Source organism: Ascaphus truei, chromosome 14 (genome assembly GCF_040206685.1).
Source record: "Ascaphus truei isolate aAscTru1 chromosome 14, aAscTru1.hap1, whole genome shotgun sequence".
In the NCBI taxonomy this organism is placed as follows: domain Eukaryota; kingdom Metazoa; phylum Chordata; class Amphibia; order Anura; family Ascaphidae; genus Ascaphus; species Ascaphus truei.
In genome coordinates this window covers 18842012-18863068 of record NC_134496.1, presented here as the reverse complement: position 1 = coordinate 18863068, position 21057 = coordinate 18842012, and the positions used below count along the sequence as shown (strand labels likewise).

The following is a 21057-nucleotide window of genomic DNA, read 5'->3' as shown; positions in this document are numbered from 1 at the left end:
GATGTAGAGGTTACTTATTACCACCTGATGAAGGTCACGCGTGACCGAAACGCGTAGTGGTGGAGCTATTCTATTCTCCTTGTTGCTGCCCCATGTTGCACCTCATGTGCTTTGCCGGTTGGGTTATTCTGCCAGTGAGTGCTTAGTGCGGGTCGCTGGATTACTGGCTTTGCTAGAGCCAGCACATCTAGCCACCACATACGGGCTACGCTGCTTTGCGCGAACCTGGACGTGGCTGTGAGAGGCAGTGAGACGTGAGACGTGAGGTTTCCGCTGTTCCCAGCGCGCGGGGACGCAGGTCTCAGCAAGCTACCGCCGAGCCAGACACCCACAGAGCAGGGCAACAAAGATATATATATATATATATATATATATATATATATATACCTTTATTGGATGTTTTGGACAACAGACTTTTATTATGTAAGTTGATATTTGCATTTATTTGTATTGTTTATTACAATTATTTCACCCTTGGTGCGCCTTGTGCTTTCTTTTCTCTATTAGATTGTAAGCTCTGCAGGACAGGGAGTCACTGAGCGCTGTATACCTATTAGATTGTAAGTTCTGCAGGGCAGGGAGTCACTGAGCACTGTATACCTATTAGATTCTACGCTATGCAGAGCAGGGAGTCACTGTAGTTTTATTGGATAACTAACTTGTTCTGCTTGGTGCACACTGGTAGTGTTATATTAAATGACATAATAAGAAATCCTTTGGCATTTTCCCTACATGTGCAATCTCCCCAGACCAACTTGTGATGTTTTAACCAGAACTGAAATTAAAGATTAGAGAGCGTGTGAGCAAATAGGATAAAAGGGAGTTTGTGTGAGAAATCTGCCAATCCAAGACTTTGTACACAGTTCCAGCCTCACCCTCACGTACTGCCACACCTGAAAATTTAGAAACAGCAACACACACACAGCCATACCTAACATTTTCATACATCACAAGTACAGTGTAGGCAGCAGCAGTCCCTTCCTTCTTGTACCCACGTACGTGGCCAAACTTAATATCTATGCATAGCCAAGTATGGCCACCTCGATCACTCAGCCACTGAACTAACTCCTGCCAACCTTTTCTGGACCAACAAGTCCGAAATTCCCAAATCATCCTGCCATGGGTTTCAATGACCTCCTGCAGAGTATTGGAGGCCTTGGCTGTTTCCAGGTACTCCATACCTCTATGCTGCTGCTGCCTATGTGCTTTATGGCCTGTCATAACTTCCTCCAAAACTTCACAGCTGCCATTCCCGCCCATCGCTGCCGACTGCCCTGGTTAGACAACCAAACCATGACGTATGACCGAGGCCTTCTGCTGGCCTCCGTGCCTCTGGATGGGAATCAGAAGCCCGAGAGCTGCCAGCGTTATACAGAGGCTCAGTCTGCTGTCTGGTCTCTTAACAGCACATTATATAACAACACAGAGCCTTGTAAGGACGGCTGGGTCTATGATAAGAGCGTCTTCTCTTCCACCATTGTCACGGAGGTAAGGTACAGGGTGTACGGATTTGCAGAAAGCTCCATTGTTTTGAATCTCCTTTGAAAATCGGAAACTTTGGGAATGAAGTTTGGTTGCAAATCCCAACCCCAGCAAACGTAAAACAAGTGTGAAAAATCACAGACTTTCTCATCATCTGTGCTAGAAGGAAATTGGTAGGAGTTAAAAAAAAAAAAAAAAAAAACAGGTCCCTGGAAGCAAAATGGGTTTATTAACAGTGAAATATGTTTTGTTTTTCTTTTTTGGATTTGGTGCTATGTTTTTCACTAGTATTTCACTAGTAAGGCTGGGAAGAAAATTATCTTTCCTCCTCCGATAAAGTTGCCCCAAAAAGGCTGTCAGGAATTATCCTCCCTCCCCCCAATCATTTTGTAAAAACTTGTTGTCAAAGCGCATATACAATGCTAGTTTCTAATTAAAACGAATGTAATCTCCCTTTCTTTCTCCGTTTCGCTCCTGTTTTCTTGCAGTGGGATCTGGTCTGTGACCTTCACAGAATGAGGCAGATGGCTCAGTCCGTATACATGGCGGGGTTGTTAGTGGGAGCGTTGCTGCTTGGAGGTCTGTCTGACAGGTACCACAAGTCTACTCAATCAAAGAGATATATACATAGGCGGGAGCGTGTTAGAAATTCCATTTATTATATTAAAATGTATGAATGAGGACTTGTATCAAGACAATTGCATGAGAATATGTTCTATGATTTTGAATTTTTATGTAACAAAGGGAACTGAATCCTAAGTGAGGTTGGATGCATAGCAGACGTTGGGGGTTGGCTTGAGTATAGTCCTGGTAGGAAATTTGAGCCTGAAGTAGTTTAGAAGTTCTTTGTCCAAAGCACCACGAGGCAGAAAGGGGGCAGAGTTAGTGACCTATAACTACAGTTGCTCTCAGCAAGTTTTCCTCTTTGCCTGGACCGTCCTCAAGGACACACACTGCGTATATCATCTAAGCGGCAGAATGTGAGAGACAGGTTCCCTTGTTCCATAATTACCAGCAGAAGCACAATTTTCATCATTAACTAAACTTTCCTCTATAAGTAACATTGTAAGAATAAATTGACTTTGTCTGCTGGAAAACCATCTTCTGAAGTATTGAATCTTTCTGAACAAGAAATAATAATAAGTGGAATATTATTATTATTTCACAGTACGCTCCGAGAAATAGCACGATATACACTTAAGGCCCAGGTCAGACAGGAACTAGCGTGTGCACGTTCGTCACTCTTTAAGGCTAGTGGATGACATTTGTCACACTAGAAACTGCTTGTGGCGGCAAACTATAGCGTTGATGCTGCGTCATTTTGCCGCCACAACCCAAATTGAAATTTGGGCTGCAGTCGCGTCACGTGGGCTGGTTCAGCCAATAAAGGCGAACCAGCTGCGTGATGTGTTTGTCATGCCCCTGCCACGGCCCCAAACGCTGCGACCCAACTCCTGAAGTTTGAGCACAGATCGCTGGACTGCAGGAGCGTGGGAGGAGGCACGCATGCAAGCGCGCACGTAGCAGCCAGTCTGAGCTCGGCCTAAGGGATAATAATTGATGAGATCTCTTCTATAGTCCTGTGTCTAGGACATTCAAGAAAGGTAGAAAGGCTCAGGAGAAGAAAGAGAGAATCAAGAAAGACAACTCACCATAGAAATGAAGAGACATTAAAGATAGTAAGAGACACAGGTATTGAGAACAATGCTTTAAAGCAAGCAAACGCAGAAAAGAGAAACGAAAGAGAGAGACGTTAAGGAAAGGATACTCATTGAGACCAGTTCAGGAGTTGAACCACAGAGAAAGATGCAAAAAAAAGGAAGAGACGGATAGAAAAGTTCAGAGGAGGAAACAGAAAAAGAGACTGGAAGATATGCTCTCGGACATGTTGGGATACTCCAAACAGATTGAGGAGGCCTCTGTCTCTCACTTCTATTCCTCCACACAGATTTGGCAGAAGGGCTCTCCTGATTAGCTCGTACCTTGTGATGGCCGTGGCTGGTACCTGCGCTGCTTTCCTTCCTAGCTTCATGACTTACTGCTTCTTCCGAAGTCTCTGTGGGATGGCCTTTTCTGGGATTGCTCTGAACACCATCTCTCTAAGTATGTCTCTGCCCCAGTCCTAAAGCTTACAACTTCTGTATGTTTGACGTAACCATTTTCTGTCAAGTCCTGAATACCAGGCTCTGTTTCCATTTACTCATGCACAGAGCCATGCAACCATAGCGATTCCAGCCTCTGTATCCCTACACTCTGAGTGCCAGGCTCCAAATCTCGGTGTCTCTCCACAAATCGATCCATCCCTAGAATTGCCAGACTCCATATTCCTATGCAACCAGCCCTAAAGATAACAAGCTCTGTATCTCTGCCCAACCATCTCAACTTGCAACCGTCCCATCCGATAAGTGCCAGCATCCCTATACTTCTCCTGCAGTTCTGGAATGGACTCCGCCCAATGGACGAACCATGGCTGGCACGCTCTTTGCTTACAGTTTTACCTTTGGGCAGCTGCTGCTAGCAGGACTGGCATATGGGATCCGGGACTGGCGCTGGCTGCAATTCACTGTCTCTGCCCCATACTACCTCTTCTTCCTGTACTCATGGTAAGGAGGAGGGAGTGAGAGGTATGTGTCCCTGATATTTTAGTATGAATGTTTGAGGGAGCGGGGTTAATGGCAATTACCTGTTCACTCTCTACCAATCAGGTTTGTCCCAGAGTCTGCCCGTTGGCTGATACTGAGAGGTAGGTCCCGTGAGGCTCTGAAATACCTGCAGAGAGTGGCCAGAATAAACGGGAAGAGAGAGGTGGGAGTGAAACTGTCTGAAGAGGTGAGATCCCAATATATACATTTTCCTTTGTCTGCTCATTCAACAGCTCCATGAGATCTCTTGCTATACTGTGCATTATTGTACTTACATGCCATACATACCTAAATCCCTCTCTGCCCAGGTGCTGATCTCCCACATGCAGTCAGAGATGAAGCATGTTAAAAGTTCCCAGTCTCCAGTGGAACTCTTCCGCACCCCGGGGATGCGCCGGGTGACTATTTGCCTTTTGCTGGTGTGGTAAGCAACTTCCACCTACTCTACCTTGCAAGGCAAAAAGAATTAAGGGGGGGAAATCAAACCCATCACTATACCCTCCCTGTCGGTGTTATTCTGTGACGAGTTACCCAGGGCTGGGAAAATAGCACTAAGATTCACCAGTCAAGGAAAAAGGGAACTCGTCCACTACAACTTATACATTAATTAGTGGCGTCAACTTAAATAAGCAAAACCTCATTATCTCCATAATAAACAGTATATATCTAATGCAAATGACCAATAAAGATACAACTTACATTACAGGTAATACGTCTTTGATTTTTGGAACATCTGGATTTTTTGAAGGAAGGTTAAAAAAAGAACAAACTAATTATAGTAGCTGTAGTATCAAACCCTCATATGACCACACATACCCCATTTGTATAACCCACACAGAACCCACTCCCTCATATTACCCACACAGATCCCCTTATCCCCATCATATCCACACAGACCCCTCCAAACCACTCCAAATGTTAAAGACCCATGCCCTTACCTCTATCAATTGGGCGTGAATGGTCAAACTCAACTAACCTGCTTAAAGAACCCAAACTGCAGGACATGTGCAGGTTGCTTGACTGTCCCTCACTGCCGGAGCCTCCAATCTAGCACCCCACAATGCCTTGCATCGTTGGTCCGTGCAATTAAAGGTGGCATACTGCAGCGGCAGATGCAAGGCATGGTGGGGTACTAGTTTGATGGCTCCGGCAGGGAGTGTACCTGCGCGTGCCCTGCAGTTTGTCGCCTTTAAGTGCACAGTCCACTGACGAATCTGAAATCACGCAAACCTGAAAAACATAGAAAAGGAAGCCCTGAATTTCCACATGTCCCGCACAAGTGGACGAGTAGCTTTTCTAGCCCTAATGCTAGTGTGTTATTGACAGCTGTTTATACTTTGTGTACCATGCAGTGTTGGTGACACACTGTGGTCACTGTAGTTGTATATTCCTATGCTTCCATTACAGGTTCTCCGCCAGTTTGGGATTTTATGGAGTTGGTATGGACCTTCAGAAATTCAAATCCAACATTTTTCTGCTACAGTTCTTCTTTGGAGCCATTGACATTCCTGCACATCTGATCTCTGCAATGTCAATGAGCTACATTGGGCGCCGGGTGACACTGTCTGCATCACTGATATTGTCTGGATTGACATTATTGGCTAATATGTTTATCCCTCAAGGTGAGCTTATTCCAGTCTCCTCACTCACAGAGATAAGGCTTACTCTATATAGTGTCACCATTTCTGAATACTCTCATAGTATATAGCTTCAGACACCAAGCTTTGAGCTCATAGTTGTATATTCTCACAGGAACCCGCTTCTCACATCACAGTTTGCGCTCCCCCAGTGTTAAATACCTACAGAATCCCACTTTTAACACCATGTTCTGAACTGAATATTATAGTTGTGTAGATTTTTTGCTGATACTTATTACCCCACTTGATCTCAATCTTGAACATACAGATTACCTAAAGCCAGAAACTGCAGCAGACATTTTAATTATGTAGGTTTTAATTATCATAATTCATTTGCACCCTCGTCCACCTCCAGACATGATTATCCTGCGTATAGCTCTTGCTGCTCTTGGGAAAGGATGTCTCGCAGCTTCATTTTCCTGTGCCTACCTGTACTCAGGAGAACTCTTCCCAACTGTGGTCAGGTGTGTTCAGGGATACAAAACGTGGCTCCTCTATGGCTGGGGGCAATAGGCAGTGTGATGCAGAATCTGGTATATCAAGGACTGCATGGCTCAGGGAATAGACACACAAATACAAAGGCTGGCACATCTCCCCTTGTGTAATTTTCTCTTCCTCTCATACAGACAGACCGGGATGGGTGTTGTCACTATGAATGGCCGTGTGGGATCCATGGTTGCCCCATTGGTGCTGATGCTGTGGGAGGTCTCGACAATCCTGCCCCCTGTGATTTATGGGTTGTCAGGCATACTATCTGGGAGTGCTGCCTTATTCCTGACTGAAACCCGCAACCGTCAGCTGCCCGATACTGTGGGACAGGTGGAGACCAGGTAATAGCTCGGTTCCCTCTGTGTGTCACTGTCTCATCCAGCGGTGGGAGGGGGAGACTGACTGGTCATTGTGTGTGTCCTTATATACTGTATGTATATGTGTGTGTCTGTGTATCCGAGTGTGAGACTGCCAGTTCACTCCTCTTCCTTTTTGCAGGTCTAAAAGTAAAGGATTTCCGAGGAACACCCCAAAAGAGGAAGTGGCTCTTACCAAGCGTGAACCCACCTCTCCACAAAATCACCTGATAGACACATTGTAACATTGAGGACTTTTCCTATAAAGGACTTTAAGCCTCTCATTGCCTGTGTACGGCATGTGACACACTGCAGAGAGGGCAGAGCCGAATTAAGACCTTTAGAGGCCCTAAGCACTTAACTTTTAATGGGGGGGGGGGGCACCAACATTTTTTATCTCCAAAATTCTCGCTAAGGCCTTTAAAAACCTCCAAATTTGGAGAAACCCCCCATCTGTGAACCCTGTACTGAGCGCCGCTGCACTCACTGTCAGTGGACCACTGAACGGGACAGCCGACATGACCAAGACAAGAACGATCACATGAGCCTCGGGGGACCGTGTGGCAGTGTACCAGTTACCAGATATTAATTTTGTTGTATTCCCAAGATTAATGTATATCATTAACCTCTATTATTACTATTTTATTATTATTTTAATTATTGTGCATATATATATATATATGTCATTTTTTCATTTATTATGGGAGCCCCTTTTTGTGGAACCTGGTTCAGCTGGACCATTTGCAGTTTTGCACCATATGGTCCATGGTAAATCTGGCAATGGAACATTTCTGTGGTACCCCCTTCCCTTGATGCCCTAAGCACATGCTTATTTTGCTTAATGGTTAATCCAGCCCTGAGAGAGGGTAACCCCATGAGGATCCCTGGAATGACACAGACTCTCATTCAAGAAGAGGCTGTATCAATGTAAAAAGGAATATTTTTCTGGGACACTTAAAAGTTTAATTTCTAAAGTCTCTGGTTAAAAAGAAGAAATTGAAAAAAGAAATAAACAAAAACTCCTAAATGCTCTTTTGATTTCTTATTTAGGAGTGGTTTGCCGGTATAATTTTATTCCTATAAAGTACTAACTACTAGGATTGCTCATATCTTGTCCTGTATCCCCTTCTTTTTCTCAATATAACCACTCCCCATAACTCCTCCTATTCCTCCATATAAACTGCTCTCTATAACTCCTCCTATTCCTCCATATAAACTGCTTCCTATCGCTCCATATAAGTGCTCCACATACATTCTTTTATTGCTCCATATAACTGCACCTTGTAACACATCCAATCTCTCTATATAACTTCTCCATATAACTCCTCCTATTGCTCAATATAATCGTTCCCTATAACTGCTGGCCAGCACCCCTCCTATTGCTCCATATAACCACTCCTTATAACTCCTCGTATTACTCTTTATAATTTCTCCCCATAACTCCTCCAGGTCCTCCTTCTTAGACACTAAATTAACTTTTTCCAAACCCACACAGTACAATTCCATAAAATAACCTCTGGGAACCAGATTAAAGTACCTCAATACACTACCCGTTTCAGCATTGTTCAATATATAATTTTTATGTCCCATACTTCTTCTCAACCCCCTTTTGGACCAGCTTGACCACTATTGTTAAATTAAGAACTATTTCTGTAAGGTTAATTTTCCACTGCTTATGTTAATGCTTTGAATTGGGCAGGATGGCTTTCAGAGTGGATGAAATGGAAAAATATTTAAGCATACTTCAGAACATGGTTTTCCAGCAGACAAAGTAAATTTATTATTACAGTGATACTTACAAATGAGAGTTCAATCAATGATAGCAAACATGTGCTTCTGATGGTAATAAAAGACCAAAGGAACCCTTTGTCTCTCAAATGCTGCCGCTTAGATGGTACATGCAGTGTGTGTGCTTGAAGAGTGATCCAGCAAAGAGAAAGAAAATGGGGAAGGGACCATAGTTATAGATCACTAACTCCGTCCCCTGTTTCCTCATGGCTGAGAGACAAAGAATCTCTCCAAACTACTGTACTTCAGGCTCAGATTTCCTGTAAGGTCATGAATTTCAATACTTAAACCAATCCCTAACATCTGCTATGCAGTAAAGCCTCACTAGAATTCAGCTCCATTTTGGATAATAAGAAATTCTAAATCATTCAACATATTCTCATGCAATTGTCTTGATATAAGTTCTCTTTCATACATTTTAATATAATGAATGGATTTCTAACATCCCCTCTGAATTATATTTAAACTCTAAAACAATCATACATCATTTGTATCACATTCAAACCTTATAAAGACAATGGTTGAAAAAAACTTCTAAAGATAAGAATTCTTGTTTGGCAAGTGTCATTTTCTTCTTACCACTTCTTCCAATATTTTTTCCCCTTTAGTTACTTTTTTATCTATCTGCCTATACATTCTTTTTGTAATACATAATACAAGTAATTGAAAAACAATACATAATAAAGCTACACAAAGTACAATAATAAAAGAAAACATGTCGGAAAAAGTTCTGAGCACAGCAGAGAAAAGTAGGGCTGGAGGCAGATAAAATAAAACTATTTTTTGTACAAAATAGCAAAAAAATCAACAGCAAGGATCCTCTGACGCGTTTCTCGCCTGAACGGCGCTTTATCAAAGAGTGACCAATGTTCTAAAAGTCTCCATTTATATAGCCATCTCTGTGCAGAGGTAAAATCACGCCAACTCACACCTGCAAGTCAGGTGATTAAAGACATTAGATGATTGTTCATTTAAACTTATTGAAATCATTATCCAGCAGAAAACTAAAGATAAATTGTTATTAGAAAAGGACATCAAGATATTACAAACGAAGCTCAACACTTTTGAGGATATGGAACATTTCTATAACAATGATCAAGTATTATCTAAAAATATAGAACTTATGGAGAAAGAGATAATGAGTAAAAAACAGAATAAGTTTGAATGGGACAAACAAGATTATGACAAAAACCAAATATATGTTTGGAAAAAAAAGGTCAATTCCCAACATGAATAGGGGTAGATCCAAACAACCATTTTTTTCCACGGAGGGATGGTGAAGGTCCATATAGAACCCCCCCCAAAAAAATAGATTCTTAAAACAAGGTTCACAGACACTTCCAATTCTGAATCAGATCTTTCATACGGAGCGAGTCGTAATACCTCAGTGTGCTTTGACAATGTGGATGATACACGGAGGACAAGAAGTTATTCGAGGAATAATCAGAGGGACCAACAACCCTTGGACAATCGGGCCAATCGGGTCATTGGTTTCAGTCACAAAAGGACTATGAGTCAAAAAACTCGGCAGGATGAGGAGATCGAGGAAGAACGGGGAATCGAGAGGAGCAATGAAAATAAAAAAATACTCCTAGATGTTTCAGGAGATAATGTCATTAACATTTCTGATAACATTTTGACACCAGGACAATTATCCCTTCTTCATAACGGTTTAAATTTCACTCCACAAAGTGACTTCAAACTCCTCGACACTATTATTGATTTACAATGCTTTACACGTAAATTATGTCTAAAGAAATTCTTTGCAGATAAGGATCATATGAGAGATAACAGGGTTTCGGATCCTACTTTGCTGTCACCACTTTTTGTGGGTGACGCGGACGTGGAGACTTGTCCACGAGTTTCCACTCTGACCTTTAGAGAACATTGTGCGTTGTCAGATATATAAGGCCTTTTGACTGAACAAAATTATGACTCAGACTCATCTGATGATCCTCTGTCCAAATTTTTTTAGTCATAAACATACCAATTTCAGGAAGAAGTTGACTTTTTGTCCTAATGTTTTAAGGGAACCATACATTACTACCATTGAGAAGTTGGTAGAAAGAGATTTATATTTAAAACCAGAGACAGAATATGAAACACAGACACAGTTCAGTGCACATCCAGTGAAACTTGTACAGTGCCTAAATATATATGTATAGATATCTATGAAATAAAATGGTCTTTTAGTTTAACATTTTGGCCAAAGTGTTGTAAGTCCCTGAGCCACTACACGGCAGACCACATCTCAAGGGTCCCTAACACTAATATAAATTCTTAATAACCTGTGCATTACCAGGAAGAATGATTTATAATAAATCTGTCAAAATTAGTTGCATAGTTCTAAGTCCGATTGAAGCTTTTATTAACCTGTACATTACCAGGAAAAGCACTCTGTATTAGATTTGTCACAATCATACTGCAAGCAAGCAAGTTCCCCTGAGTGGGAGATTACATTTCTTTGTATCATTTGTATTGGTTTGTGTTAACCTTTTTACTTAGGCAGCCCCCACTTTAAGTGTAAAGTGCATTGTATATACTATTGTCACCTATATTGTGTCACTATTCACATTCACCACATTAGCGCTGATTTCACTGCTCTTCCTCTTTAACTAATTAAAATTAAGACTTTTAAAAATGTGACCTTCCTGACCTTACACTTTGCAAAATAGGGTCTCTTGCTCTCCTCGTGGCAGTCAGTGACATCACTGCCATGCAGGGCTGCAGACAGCTTTCCTGGGGCCCAGGAAGAACGTTTTTACTGGGGCCCTCTACCCACGTTTCGGCGGCCTTGCGAGAACCCCCCCTTCTCACACACCTCACTCTCACCCCACCTCACACTCTCCAGTCACCCATTCCTTACCCCCCACTCTCACCCATTTCTTCCCCCCCCCCTCTAACGCTAATGAAGCTGTAGCATCCAGCAGGAGTAAAATTGGAATCCTACTTACAGCAATGCTGAATGCTATAAGCCCGTAGAGCAACTGTCTTTAGATTCAGACCGGAGCCTCTGCAGAGATAGGAAACAGCATCCTCCAGGGATCCACACTGCCGGAGCGACCACTGCTGAGCCACACACAGGCCTTTGGAGTGAGTGGGGAGTAATCTTGTTTGAAAGATCGTCCCATTGAATTATTCAGCTAGCCCGGGCGATATCACGTCTCATTTTCTTTACTGTGGATTTTGCTGTATATATGCTTCAAAGAAAAAGGGAAAGTTTTCCTTTAGGAAGAGGGGTGGAAGTCCATCTGCATAGCAGCTGTATAGGAGAGCTCTGTGGTATAAAAACTTATACCATTCAGCATTGCTGTAAGTAGGATTCCAATTTTACTCCTAATGAATGTTACAGCTTCATTAGCGTCTTTAGCCCACTTACAGTACATGTGTATGTTGTTTTATTTATATTTTAAACTTGCATTAAATTTGTAATTATTTTCTTGCCAATCTTTTCAGTGCTTTTTGTTTGTCTTTGATTTACACTATGATCTTTTTTCTTTTGTCTTTTCTGTTTTTGTCTTACATGTTTGTTTATCCTCATTGAGACTTCATTGAAGATTCCTCCCAGGACTCCTCTCCATTCGTGTTGGACTTTATATTTGGTCAGATTTTATCTTTATATTTTGGAGGCGCCGTTTTTTTTAAAATTTTAATTAGTGCCTAAATTTTTTTTATTTCATTTTAATTTGTCAATTAATTATTTATTTAATTTTAATTTGTTAATTATTTTCATTTTAATTAATGTCTTCATTATTTATATAAATACACTGCAGGGCCCACCTCCTATACACACAGACACAAACTGCAGCCCCCACCAACGGGACGCATTATGGTGCCGAGGCATCACGTGATGCCACATTGTAATGGCAACATGTCACCGCCTGACGTCAGTGTCTCGTTGTCATGGCAACGGGGTGCATCACGTGATGTAATTTGTTTTATAAATAATTTTTTTTTATTGTGTCACGGTTTTTCATTTTGAAAATCTGGTCACCCTACTCTTCAAGCACACACACTGCATGTGCCATCTAAGTGGCAGCATGTGAGAGACAAAGGGTTCCTTTGGTCTATGATTACCATGAGAAGCACATGCTTGCCATCATTGATTGAACTCTCATTTGTAAGTATCACTGTAATAATAAATTTACTTTGGTGGAAAACCATCTTGTATTGGAATCTGTCTGAACAAGAAATAATAAGTGGAATATTATTATTTAACAACTTCTTAAAGAGAGACGCCATGTTGGAACCTTCATTTTGATTTTGAAATCCCTCAGACGAGCCACTAAAAGCCATGCTTAAATCTTTTTCCATGTCATCCACTCTGAAAGCCATCCTGCCCAATTCAAAGCATTAACATAAGCAGTGGAAAATTAACCTTACAAAAATAGTTCTTAATTTAACAATAGTGGTCAAGCTGGTCCAAAAGGGGGTTGAGAAGAAGTATGGGACATAAAAATGATATATTGAACAATGCTAAAACAAGTAGTGTAGTGAGGTACTTTAATCTGTTTCCCAGAGGTTCTGTGAGGGAATTGTGCTGTGTGGGTTTGGAAAAGGTTCATTTAGGGTTTAAGAAGGAGGACCTGGTTAGGTTACTCTTACAGGGGAGGCCAGGGGGATCTATGTGTTAGGCTTAATGAAGAAATTAAGTATGGATGTTTTCTGTGAGAGCTGGAAGAAGCATCCGTGTCTGGGAGGCAAAACATGTGCTGGCGGTTAGTGCTTTACCGCTGAATAACTGATAGCATGAACCCAATGTGAGCATTAAATCAAGCAGTAAAAATCAGCATGATACGGGAGAAAACTGACCCGACTGCAGTAACTATGTGACAATGATGCAAAACTTAACAAGGACGTGTGAGGTTCTTTGGAGATTATGCATGACAAAAGGTGTGAGGATTTCAATTGATGACATCAACAAAAGTCTGCAGGGTGAGGTAGAGGCATATCTCAGAACTGGAGTGCCGATCCAGTACCAGACGCAGCCCAAATGAGTGTTTTGCAAATGGATGCATCTTGTTGTTTGGTGCAATGGGAGGAGATATAGGGAGGGCTTATATGGGGTAATAGGAGTTATAGAGGGCAAGAGGAGAAATTATAGGGAGCAATTATATGGGGCAATAGGAGAAGATATAGGGAGAGGTTATATGGGGCAATAGGAGAAGTTATAGGGAGCGGTTATATGGGGCAATAGGAGGAGTTATATGGAGGGGTTATATGGGGTAATAGGAGGAGTTATATGGAGGGGTTATATGGATCAATAGCAAGAGTTACAGGGAGCGGTTATATGGAGTACTAGGAGGAGTTATGGGGAGAAATTATAAAGAGTAATATGAGGAGTTATATGGAGCAATAGGAGATATAGAGAGCAGTTATATAGGCAATAGGAGGGGTGTTGGCAAGCAGTTATAGGGAACGATTATATGGAACTATATGGAGGAGTTATATGGAGAAGTTATATAGAGAGATTAGATGTGTTACAAGGTGCAGTTATATGGAACAATAAAATAAGGTATGTGGAGCAGTTTATATGGAGGTATAGGAGGAGTTGTGGGGAGTGGTTATATTGAGAAAAAGAAGGGGATACAGGGCAAGATTATATGAGCAATCCTAGTAGTTAGAACTTTGTAGGAATAAAATTATACTGGCAAACCCCTCCTAAATAAGAAATCAAAAGAGCATTTAGCAGTTTTTGTTTATTTCTTTTTTCAATTTCTTCTTTTTTACCAGAGACTTTAGAAATTAAACTTCTAAGTGTCCCAGAAAAATATTCCTTTTTACATTGATACAGCCTCTTCTTGAATGAGGGTCTGTGTCATTCCAGGGATCCTCATGGGGTTACCCTTTCTCAGGGCTGGATTAACCATTAAGCAAAATAAGCACGTGCTTAGGGCATTAAGGGAAGGGGGTACCACAGAAATGTTCCATTGCCGGATTTTCCATGGACCATATGGTGCAAAACTGCAAATGGTGCAGCTGAACCAGGTTCCACAAAAAGGGTCTCCCACAATAAATGAAAAAATGATATATATATATATATACACAATAATAAAAATAATAATAAAATAGTAATAATAGAGGTTAATGATATACATTAATCTTGGGAATACAACAAAATTAGAATCTGGTAACTGGTACACTGCCACACGGTCCCCCGAGGCTCACATGATCGTTCTTGTCTTGGTCATGTCGGCTGTCCCGTTCAGTCGTCCACTGACAGTGAGTGCAGCGGCGCTCAGTACAGGGTTCACAGATGGGGGGGTTTCTCCAAATTTGGAGGTTTTTAAAGGCCTTGGCGAGAATTTTGGAGATAAAAAATGTTGGTGCCCCCCCATAAAAGTTAAGTGCTTAGGGCCTCTGAAGGTCTTAATTCGGCCCTGCCCTCTCTGCAGTGTGTCACATGCCATACACAGGCAATGAGAGGCTTAAAGTCATTTATAGGAAACGTCCTCAATGTTACAATGTGTCTAACAGGTGATTTTGTGGAGAGGTGGGTTCACGCTTGGTAAGAGCCACTTCCTCGTTTGGGGTGTTCCTTGGAAATCCTTTACTTTTAGACCTGCAAAAAAGAAGAGGAGTGAACTGGCAGTCTCACACTCGGATACACAGACACACATATACATTCAGTATATAAGGACACACATAATGATCAGTCAGTCTCACCCTCCCACCGCTGGATGAGACAGTGACACACAGAGGGAACCGAGCTATTACCTGGTTTCCACCTGTCCCACAGTATCGGGCAGCTGACGGTTGCGGGTTTCAGTCAGGAATAAGGCAGCACTTCCAGATAGTATGCCTGACAACCCATAAATCACAGGGGGCAGGATTGTCGAGACCTCCCACAGCATCAGCACCAATGGGGCAACCATGGAGCCCACACGGGCATTCATAGTGACAACCCCCATCCCGGTCTGTCTGTATGAGAGGAAGAGAAAATTACACAAGGGGAGATGTGCCAGTCTTTGTATTTGTGTGTCCATCCCCTGAGCCATGCAGCCCTTGATATACCAGATTCTGCATCACACTGCCTATTGCCCCCAGCCATAGAGGAGCCACGTTTTGTATCCCTGAACACACCTGACCACAGTTGGGAAGAGTTCTCCTGAGTACAGGTAGGCACAGGCAAATGAAGATGCGAGACATCCTTTCCCAAGAGCAGCAAGAGCTATACGCAGTATTATCATGTCTGGAGGTGGACGAGGGTGCAAATTAATTATGATAATCAATACCTACATAATTAAAATGCCTGATGCAGTTTCTGGCTTTAGGTAATCTGTATGTTCAAGATTGAGATTAAGTGGGCTAATAAGTAATAATTATCAACAAAAAGTCTACACAACTATAATATTCAGCTCAGAACATGGTGTTGGAAGTGGGATTCTGTAGGTATTTAACACTGGGGGAGCGCAAACTGTGATGTGAGAAGCGTGTTCCTGTGAGACTATACAACTATGAGCTCAAAGCTTGGTGTCTGAAGCTATATACTATGAGAGTATTCAGAAATGGTGACACTATATAGATCTAAGCCTTATCTCCGTGAGTGAGGAGACTGTAATAAGCTCACCTTGAGGGACAAACATATTAGCCAATAATGTCAACCCAGACAATATCAGTGATGCAGACTGTGTCACCCGGCGTCCAATGTAGCTCATTGACATTGCAGAGATCAGCTTTGCAGGAATATCAATGGCTCCAAAGAAGAACTGTAGCAGAAAAATACTGGATTTGAATTTTTGAAGGTCCATACCAACTCCATAAAATCCAAAACTGGTGGAGAACCTGTAATGGAATCATAGGAATATACAACTTCAGTGACCACAGTGTCTCACCAACACTACATGGTACACATAAAGAATAAACAGCTGTCAATAACACACTGGCATTAGGGCTGGAAAATCTACTCGTCCACTTGTGCGGGACATGTGGAAATTCAGGGCTTCCTTTTCTATGTTTTTCAGGTTTGTCTGATTTCAGAGTCGTCAGTGGACTGTGCACTTAAAGGCGACAAACTGCAGGGCACGCGCAGGTACACTCCCTGCCGGAGCCATCAAACTAGTACCCCACCATGCCTTGCATCTGCCGCTGCAGTATGCCACCTTTAATTGCACGGACCAACGATGCAAGGCATTGTGGGGTGCTAGATTGGAGGCTCCGGCAGTGAGGGACAGTCAAGCAACATGCACATGTCCTGCAGTTTGGTGTCTTTAAGCAGGTTAGTTGAGTTTGACCATTCACGCCCAATTGATAGAGGTAAGGGCATGGGTCTTTAACATTTGGGGTGGGTTTGAGGGGTCTGTGTGGATATGATGGGGATAAAGGGGCATCTGTGTGGGTAATATGAGGGAGTGGGTTCTGTGTGGTTTATACAAATGGGATATGTGTGGTCATATGAGGGTTTGATACTACAGCTACTATAATTAGTTTGTTCTTTTTTTAACCTTCCTTCAAAAAATCCAGATGTTCCAAAAATCAAAGACGTATTACCTGTAATGTAAGTTGTATCTTTATTGGTCGTTTGCATTAGATATATACTGTTTATTATGGAGATAATGAGGTTTTGCTTATTTAAGTTGACGCCACTAATTAATGTATAACTTGTGGTGGACGAGTTCCCTTTTTCCTTGACTGGTGAATCTTAGTGCTATTTTCCCAGCCCTGGGTAACTCGTCACAGAATAACACCGACAGGGAGGGTATAGTGATGGGTTTGATTTCCCCCCCTTAATTCTTTTTGCCTTGCAAGGTAGAGTAGGTGGCAGTTGCTTACCACACCAGCAAAAGGCAAATAGTCACCCGGCGCATCCCCGGGGTGCGGAAGAGTTCCACTGGAGACTGGGAACTTTTAACATGCTTCATCTCTGACTGCATGTGGGAGATCAGCACCTGGGCAGAGAGGGATTTAGGTATGTATGGCATGTAAGTAAAATAATGCACAGTATAGCAAGAGATCTCATGGAGCTGTTGAATGGGCAGACAAAGGAAAATGTATATATTGGGATCTCACCTCCTCAGACAGTTTCACTCCCACCTCTCTCTTCCCGTTTATTCTGGCCACTCTCTGCAGGTATTTCAGAGCCTCGCGGGACCTACCTCTCAGTATCAGCCAACGGGCAGACTCTGGGACAAACCTGATTGGTAGAGAGTGAACAGGTATTTGCCAGTAACCCCTCTCCCTCAAACACTCACACTAAAATATCAAGGACACATACCTCTCACTCCCTCCTCCTTACCATGAGTACAGGAAGAAGAGGTAGTATGGGGCAGAGACAGTGAATTGCAGCCAGCGCCAGTCCCGGATCCCATATGCCAGTCCTGCTAGCAGCAGCTGCCCAAAGGTAAAGCTGTAAGCAAAGAGCGTGCCAGCTAGGGTTCGTCCATTGGGCGGGGTCCATTCCAGAACTACAGGAGAAGTATAGGGATGCTGACACTTCTACGAAGGGTCGGTTGCAAGTTGAGATGGTTGGGCAGAGATACAGAGCTTGTTATCTTTAGGGCTGGTTGGATAGGAATATGGAGCCTGGCAATTCTAGGGATGGATGGATTTGTGGAGAGACACCGAGATTTGGAGCCTGGCACTCAGAGTGTAGGGATACATAGGCTGGAATCTCTATGGTTGCATGGCTCTGTGCATGAGTAAATGGAAACAGAGCCTGGCATTCAGGTCTTGACAGAAAATGGTTACGGCAAACATACAGAAGTTGTAAGCTTTAGGACTGGGGCAGAGACATACTTAGAGAGATGGTGTTCAGAACAATCCCAGAAAAGGCCATCCCACAGAGACTACGGAAGAAGCAGTAAGTCATGAAGCTAGGAAGGAAAGCAGCACAGGTACCAGCCACGGCCATCACAAGGTACGAGCCAATCAGGAGAGCCCTTCTGCCAAATCTGTGTGGAGGAATAGAAGTGAGAGACAGAGGCCTCCTCAATCTGTTTGGAGTATCCCAACATGTCCGAGAGCATATCTTCCACTCTCTTTTTCTGTTTCCTCCTCTGAACTTTTCTATCCGTCTCTTCCTTTTTTTTGCATCTTTCTCTGTGGTTCAACTCCTGAGCTGATCTCAATTAGTATCCTTTCCTTAACGTCTCTCTCTTAGTTTCTCTTTTCTGTGTTTGCTTGCTTAAAAGCATTGTTCTCAATACCTGTCTCTTACTATCTTTAATGTCTCTTCCTTTCTATGCTGAGTAGTCTTTTTTGATTCTCTCTTTCTTCTCCTGTACCTTTCTTGAATGTCCTAGAAACAGGACTATAGAAGAGATCTCATCAATTATTATCCTTTAAGTGTATCTCTTGCTATTTCTCGGAGTGTACTGTTAAATTATAATATTCCACTTATTATTATTTATTGTTCAAAACATTCAATACTTCAGAAGATGGTTTTCAGCAGAGAAAGTAAATTTACTCTTACAATGTTACTTATAGATGAAAGTTTAGTTAATGATGAAAAGTTATGCTTCTGTTTGTAATATTGGAACAAGGGAACCTGTCTCTCACATTCTGCCACTTAGATGATATACCCAGTGTATGTCCTTGAGGAGGGTTAAAGCAAAGAGGAAAACTTGCTGAGAGCAACTGTAGTTATAGATCACTAACTTTGCCCCCTTTCTGCCTCGTGGTGCTTTGGACAAAGAACTTTTAAACTACTTCAGGCTCAAATTTCCTACCAGGACTATACTCAAGCCAACCCCCAACATCTTCTATGCATCCAACCTCACTTAGGATTCAGTTCCCTTTGTTACATAAAAATTCAAAGTCATGGAACTTATTTTCATGCAATTGTCTTGATACAAGTCCTCATTCATACATTTTAATATAATAAATGGAATTTCTAACACGCACCCGCCTATGTATATATCTCTTTGATTGAGTAGACTTGTGGTACCTGTCAGACAGACCTCCAAGCAGCAACGCTCCCACTAACAACCCCGCCATGTAAATGGACTGAGCCATCTGCCTCATTCTGTGAAGGTCACAGACCAGATCCCACTGCAAGAAAACAGGAGCGAAACGGAGAAAGAAAGGGAGATTACATTCGTTTTAATTAGAAATTAGCATTGTATATGCGCTTTGACAACAAGTTTTTACAAAATGATTGGGGGGAGGGAGGATAATTCCTGACAGCCTTTTTGGGGCAAAATTACCGGAGGAGGAAAGATAATTTTCTTCCCAGCCTCACAGCTTTACTAGTGAAATACTAGTGAAAAACATAGCACCAAATCCAAAAAAGAAAAAAAAATTCACTGTTAATAAACCCATTTTGCTTTTTTTTTTTTTAACTCCTACCAATTTCCTTCTAGCACAGATGATGAGAAAGTCTGTGATTTTTCACACTTGTTTTACGTTTGCTGGGGTTGGGATTTGCAACCAAACTTCATTCCCAAAGTTTACGATTTTCAAAAAAAAAATGCAAAACAATGGAGCTTTCTGCAAATCCATACACCCTGTACCTTACCTCCGTGACAATGGTGGAAGAGAAGACACTCTTATCATAGACCCAGCCGTCCTTACAAGGCTCTGTGTTGTTATATAATGTGCTGTTAAGAGACCAGACAGCAGACTGAGCCTCTGTATAACGCTGGCAGCTCTCGGGCTTCTGATTCCCATCCAGAGGCACGGAGGCCAGCAGAAGGCCTCGGTCATACGTCATGGTTTGGTTGTATAACCAGGGCAGTCGGCAGCGATGGGCGGGAATGGCAGCTGTGAAGTTTTGGAGGAAGTTATGACAGGCCATAAAGCACATAGGCAGCAGCAGCATAGAGGTATGGAGTACCTGGAAACAGCCAAGGCCTCCAATACTCTGCAGGAGGTCATTGAAACCCATGGCAGGATGATTTGGGAATTTCGGACTTGTTGGTCCAGAAAAGGTTGGCAGGAGTTAGTTCAGTGGCTGAGTGATCGAGGTGGCCATACTTGGCTATGCATAGATATTAAGTTTGGCCATGTACGTGGGTACAAGAAGGAAGGGTCTAGAGCTGCTGCTGCCTACACTGTACTTGTGATGTATGAAAATGTTAGGTATGGCAGCGTGTGTGCTGCTGTTTCTAAATGGCAGGTGTGGCAATACGTGAGGGTGAGGCTGGCACAGTGTACAAAGTCTTGAATTGGCAGATTTCTCATACAAACTCCCTTTTATCCTATTTGCTCACACGCTCTCTAATCTTTAATTTCAGTTCTGGTTAAAACATCACCATTTGGCCCGGTCCGGGGAGATTACACATGTAGGGAAAAGGCCAAAGGATTTCTTATTATGTCATTTAATATAACACTACCAGTGTGCACCAAGCAGAACAAGTTATCACAACAAAACTACAGTAACTCTCTGCCCTACAAAGCTTACACAGTAATAGGAATATACAGCACTCAGTGACTGCCTGCCCTGCAGAGCTTACCATCTAACAGGTAGGTATACAGCATTCAGTGACTCCCTGACTCGCAGAGCTTACAATCTAATAGGTATATACAGAACTCAGTAACTCCCTGCTCTGCAAAGCTTACAATCTAATAGGTATACAGCACTCAGTGACTCACTGACCCGGAGAGCTTACAATCTAATAGGTATAAAGCGCTCAGTGACTTCCTGCCCTGCAGAGCTTACAATCTAATAGGTATACAGCCCTCAGTGACTCCCTGACCTGCAGAGCTTACAATCTAATAAGTATA

At 42.4% G+C, this 21057-nt stretch overlaps 2 protein-coding genes across 4 annotated transcripts; one reads left to right on the top strand and one right to left on the bottom strand.

Moving 5' to 3' along the window:
* Positions 1-970: 970 nt before the first annotated feature.
* On the top strand, positions 971-7603 carry LOC142465721 (solute carrier family 22 member 20-like). Of its 2 annotated transcripts, XM_075569949.1 has the most exons (10): positions 971-1488; positions 1971-2074; positions 3431-3585; positions 3917-4085; positions 4188-4311; positions 4433-4548; positions 5532-5746; positions 6117-6225; positions 6388-6591; positions 6749-7601. In XM_075569949.1, the coding sequence occupies exons 1-10, from the start codon at positions 1120-1122 to the stop codon at positions 6849-6851; spliced, it is 1668 nt and encodes a 555-aa protein (XP_075426064.1). In that variant the 5' UTR covers positions 971-1119; the 3' UTR covers positions 6852-7601. The 2 variants fall into 2 exon arrangements, with proteins under 2 accessions (XP_075426064.1, XP_075426065.1); XM_075569950.1 differs by lacking the exons at positions 3431-3585; positions 3917-4085 and having other exon boundaries at positions 6749-7603.
* Positions 7604-14088: 6485 nt separating this feature from the next.
* Positions 14089-20510, bottom strand: LOC142465720 (solute carrier family 22 member 20-like). 2 transcript variants are annotated; one of them, XM_075569946.1, is made up of 10 exons: positions 19850-20510; positions 19280-19383; positions 18130-18284; positions 17630-17798; positions 17404-17527; positions 17167-17282; positions 15965-16179; positions 15478-15586; positions 15112-15315; positions 14089-14956 (listed from the first exon to the last, which is right to left on the bottom strand). In XM_075569946.1, the coding sequence occupies exons 1-10, from the start codon at positions 20216-20218 to the stop codon at positions 14854-14856; spliced, it is 1668 nt and encodes a 555-aa protein (XP_075426061.1). In that variant the 5' UTR covers positions 20219-20510; the 3' UTR covers positions 14089-14853. The 2 variants fall into 2 exon arrangements, with proteins under 2 accessions (XP_075426061.1, XP_075426062.1); XM_075569947.1 differs by lacking the exons at positions 17630-17798; positions 18130-18284.
* Between the last annotated feature and the right edge of the window lie 547 nt (positions 20511-21057).

What these genes read in the sequence shown, in the direction of transcription:
- LOC142465721 (XM_075569949.1), top strand. Translation starts at nt 1,120, where the DNA reads ATGGGTTTCAATGACCTCCTGCAGAGTATTGGAGGCCTTGGCTGTTTC. An exon ending in ATTTGCCTTTTGCTGGTGTG is followed by an intron (nt 4,549 to 5,531) that starts GTAAGCAACTTC and finishes CTTCCATTACAG; the next exon opens with GTTCTCCGCCAGTTTGGGAT. An exon ending in TAATATGTTTATCCCTCAAG is followed by an intron (nt 5,747 to 6,116) that starts GTGAGCTTATTC and finishes GTCCACCTCCAG; the next exon opens with ACATGATTATCCTGCGTATA.
- LOC142465720 (XM_075569946.1), bottom strand. Translation starts at nt 20,218, where the DNA reads ATGGGTTTCAATGACCTCCTGCAGAGTATTGGAGGCCTTGGCTGTTTC. An exon ending in TCTGAACACCATCTCTCTAA is followed by an intron (nt 17,799 to 18,129) that starts GTATGTCTCTGC and finishes CTTCTCCTGTAG; the next exon opens with TTCTGGAATGGACCCCGCCC. An exon ending in TAATATGTTTGTCCCTCAAG is followed by an intron (nt 15,587 to 15,964) that starts GTGAGCTTATTA and finishes GTCCACCTCCAG; the next exon opens with ACATGATAATACTGCGTATA.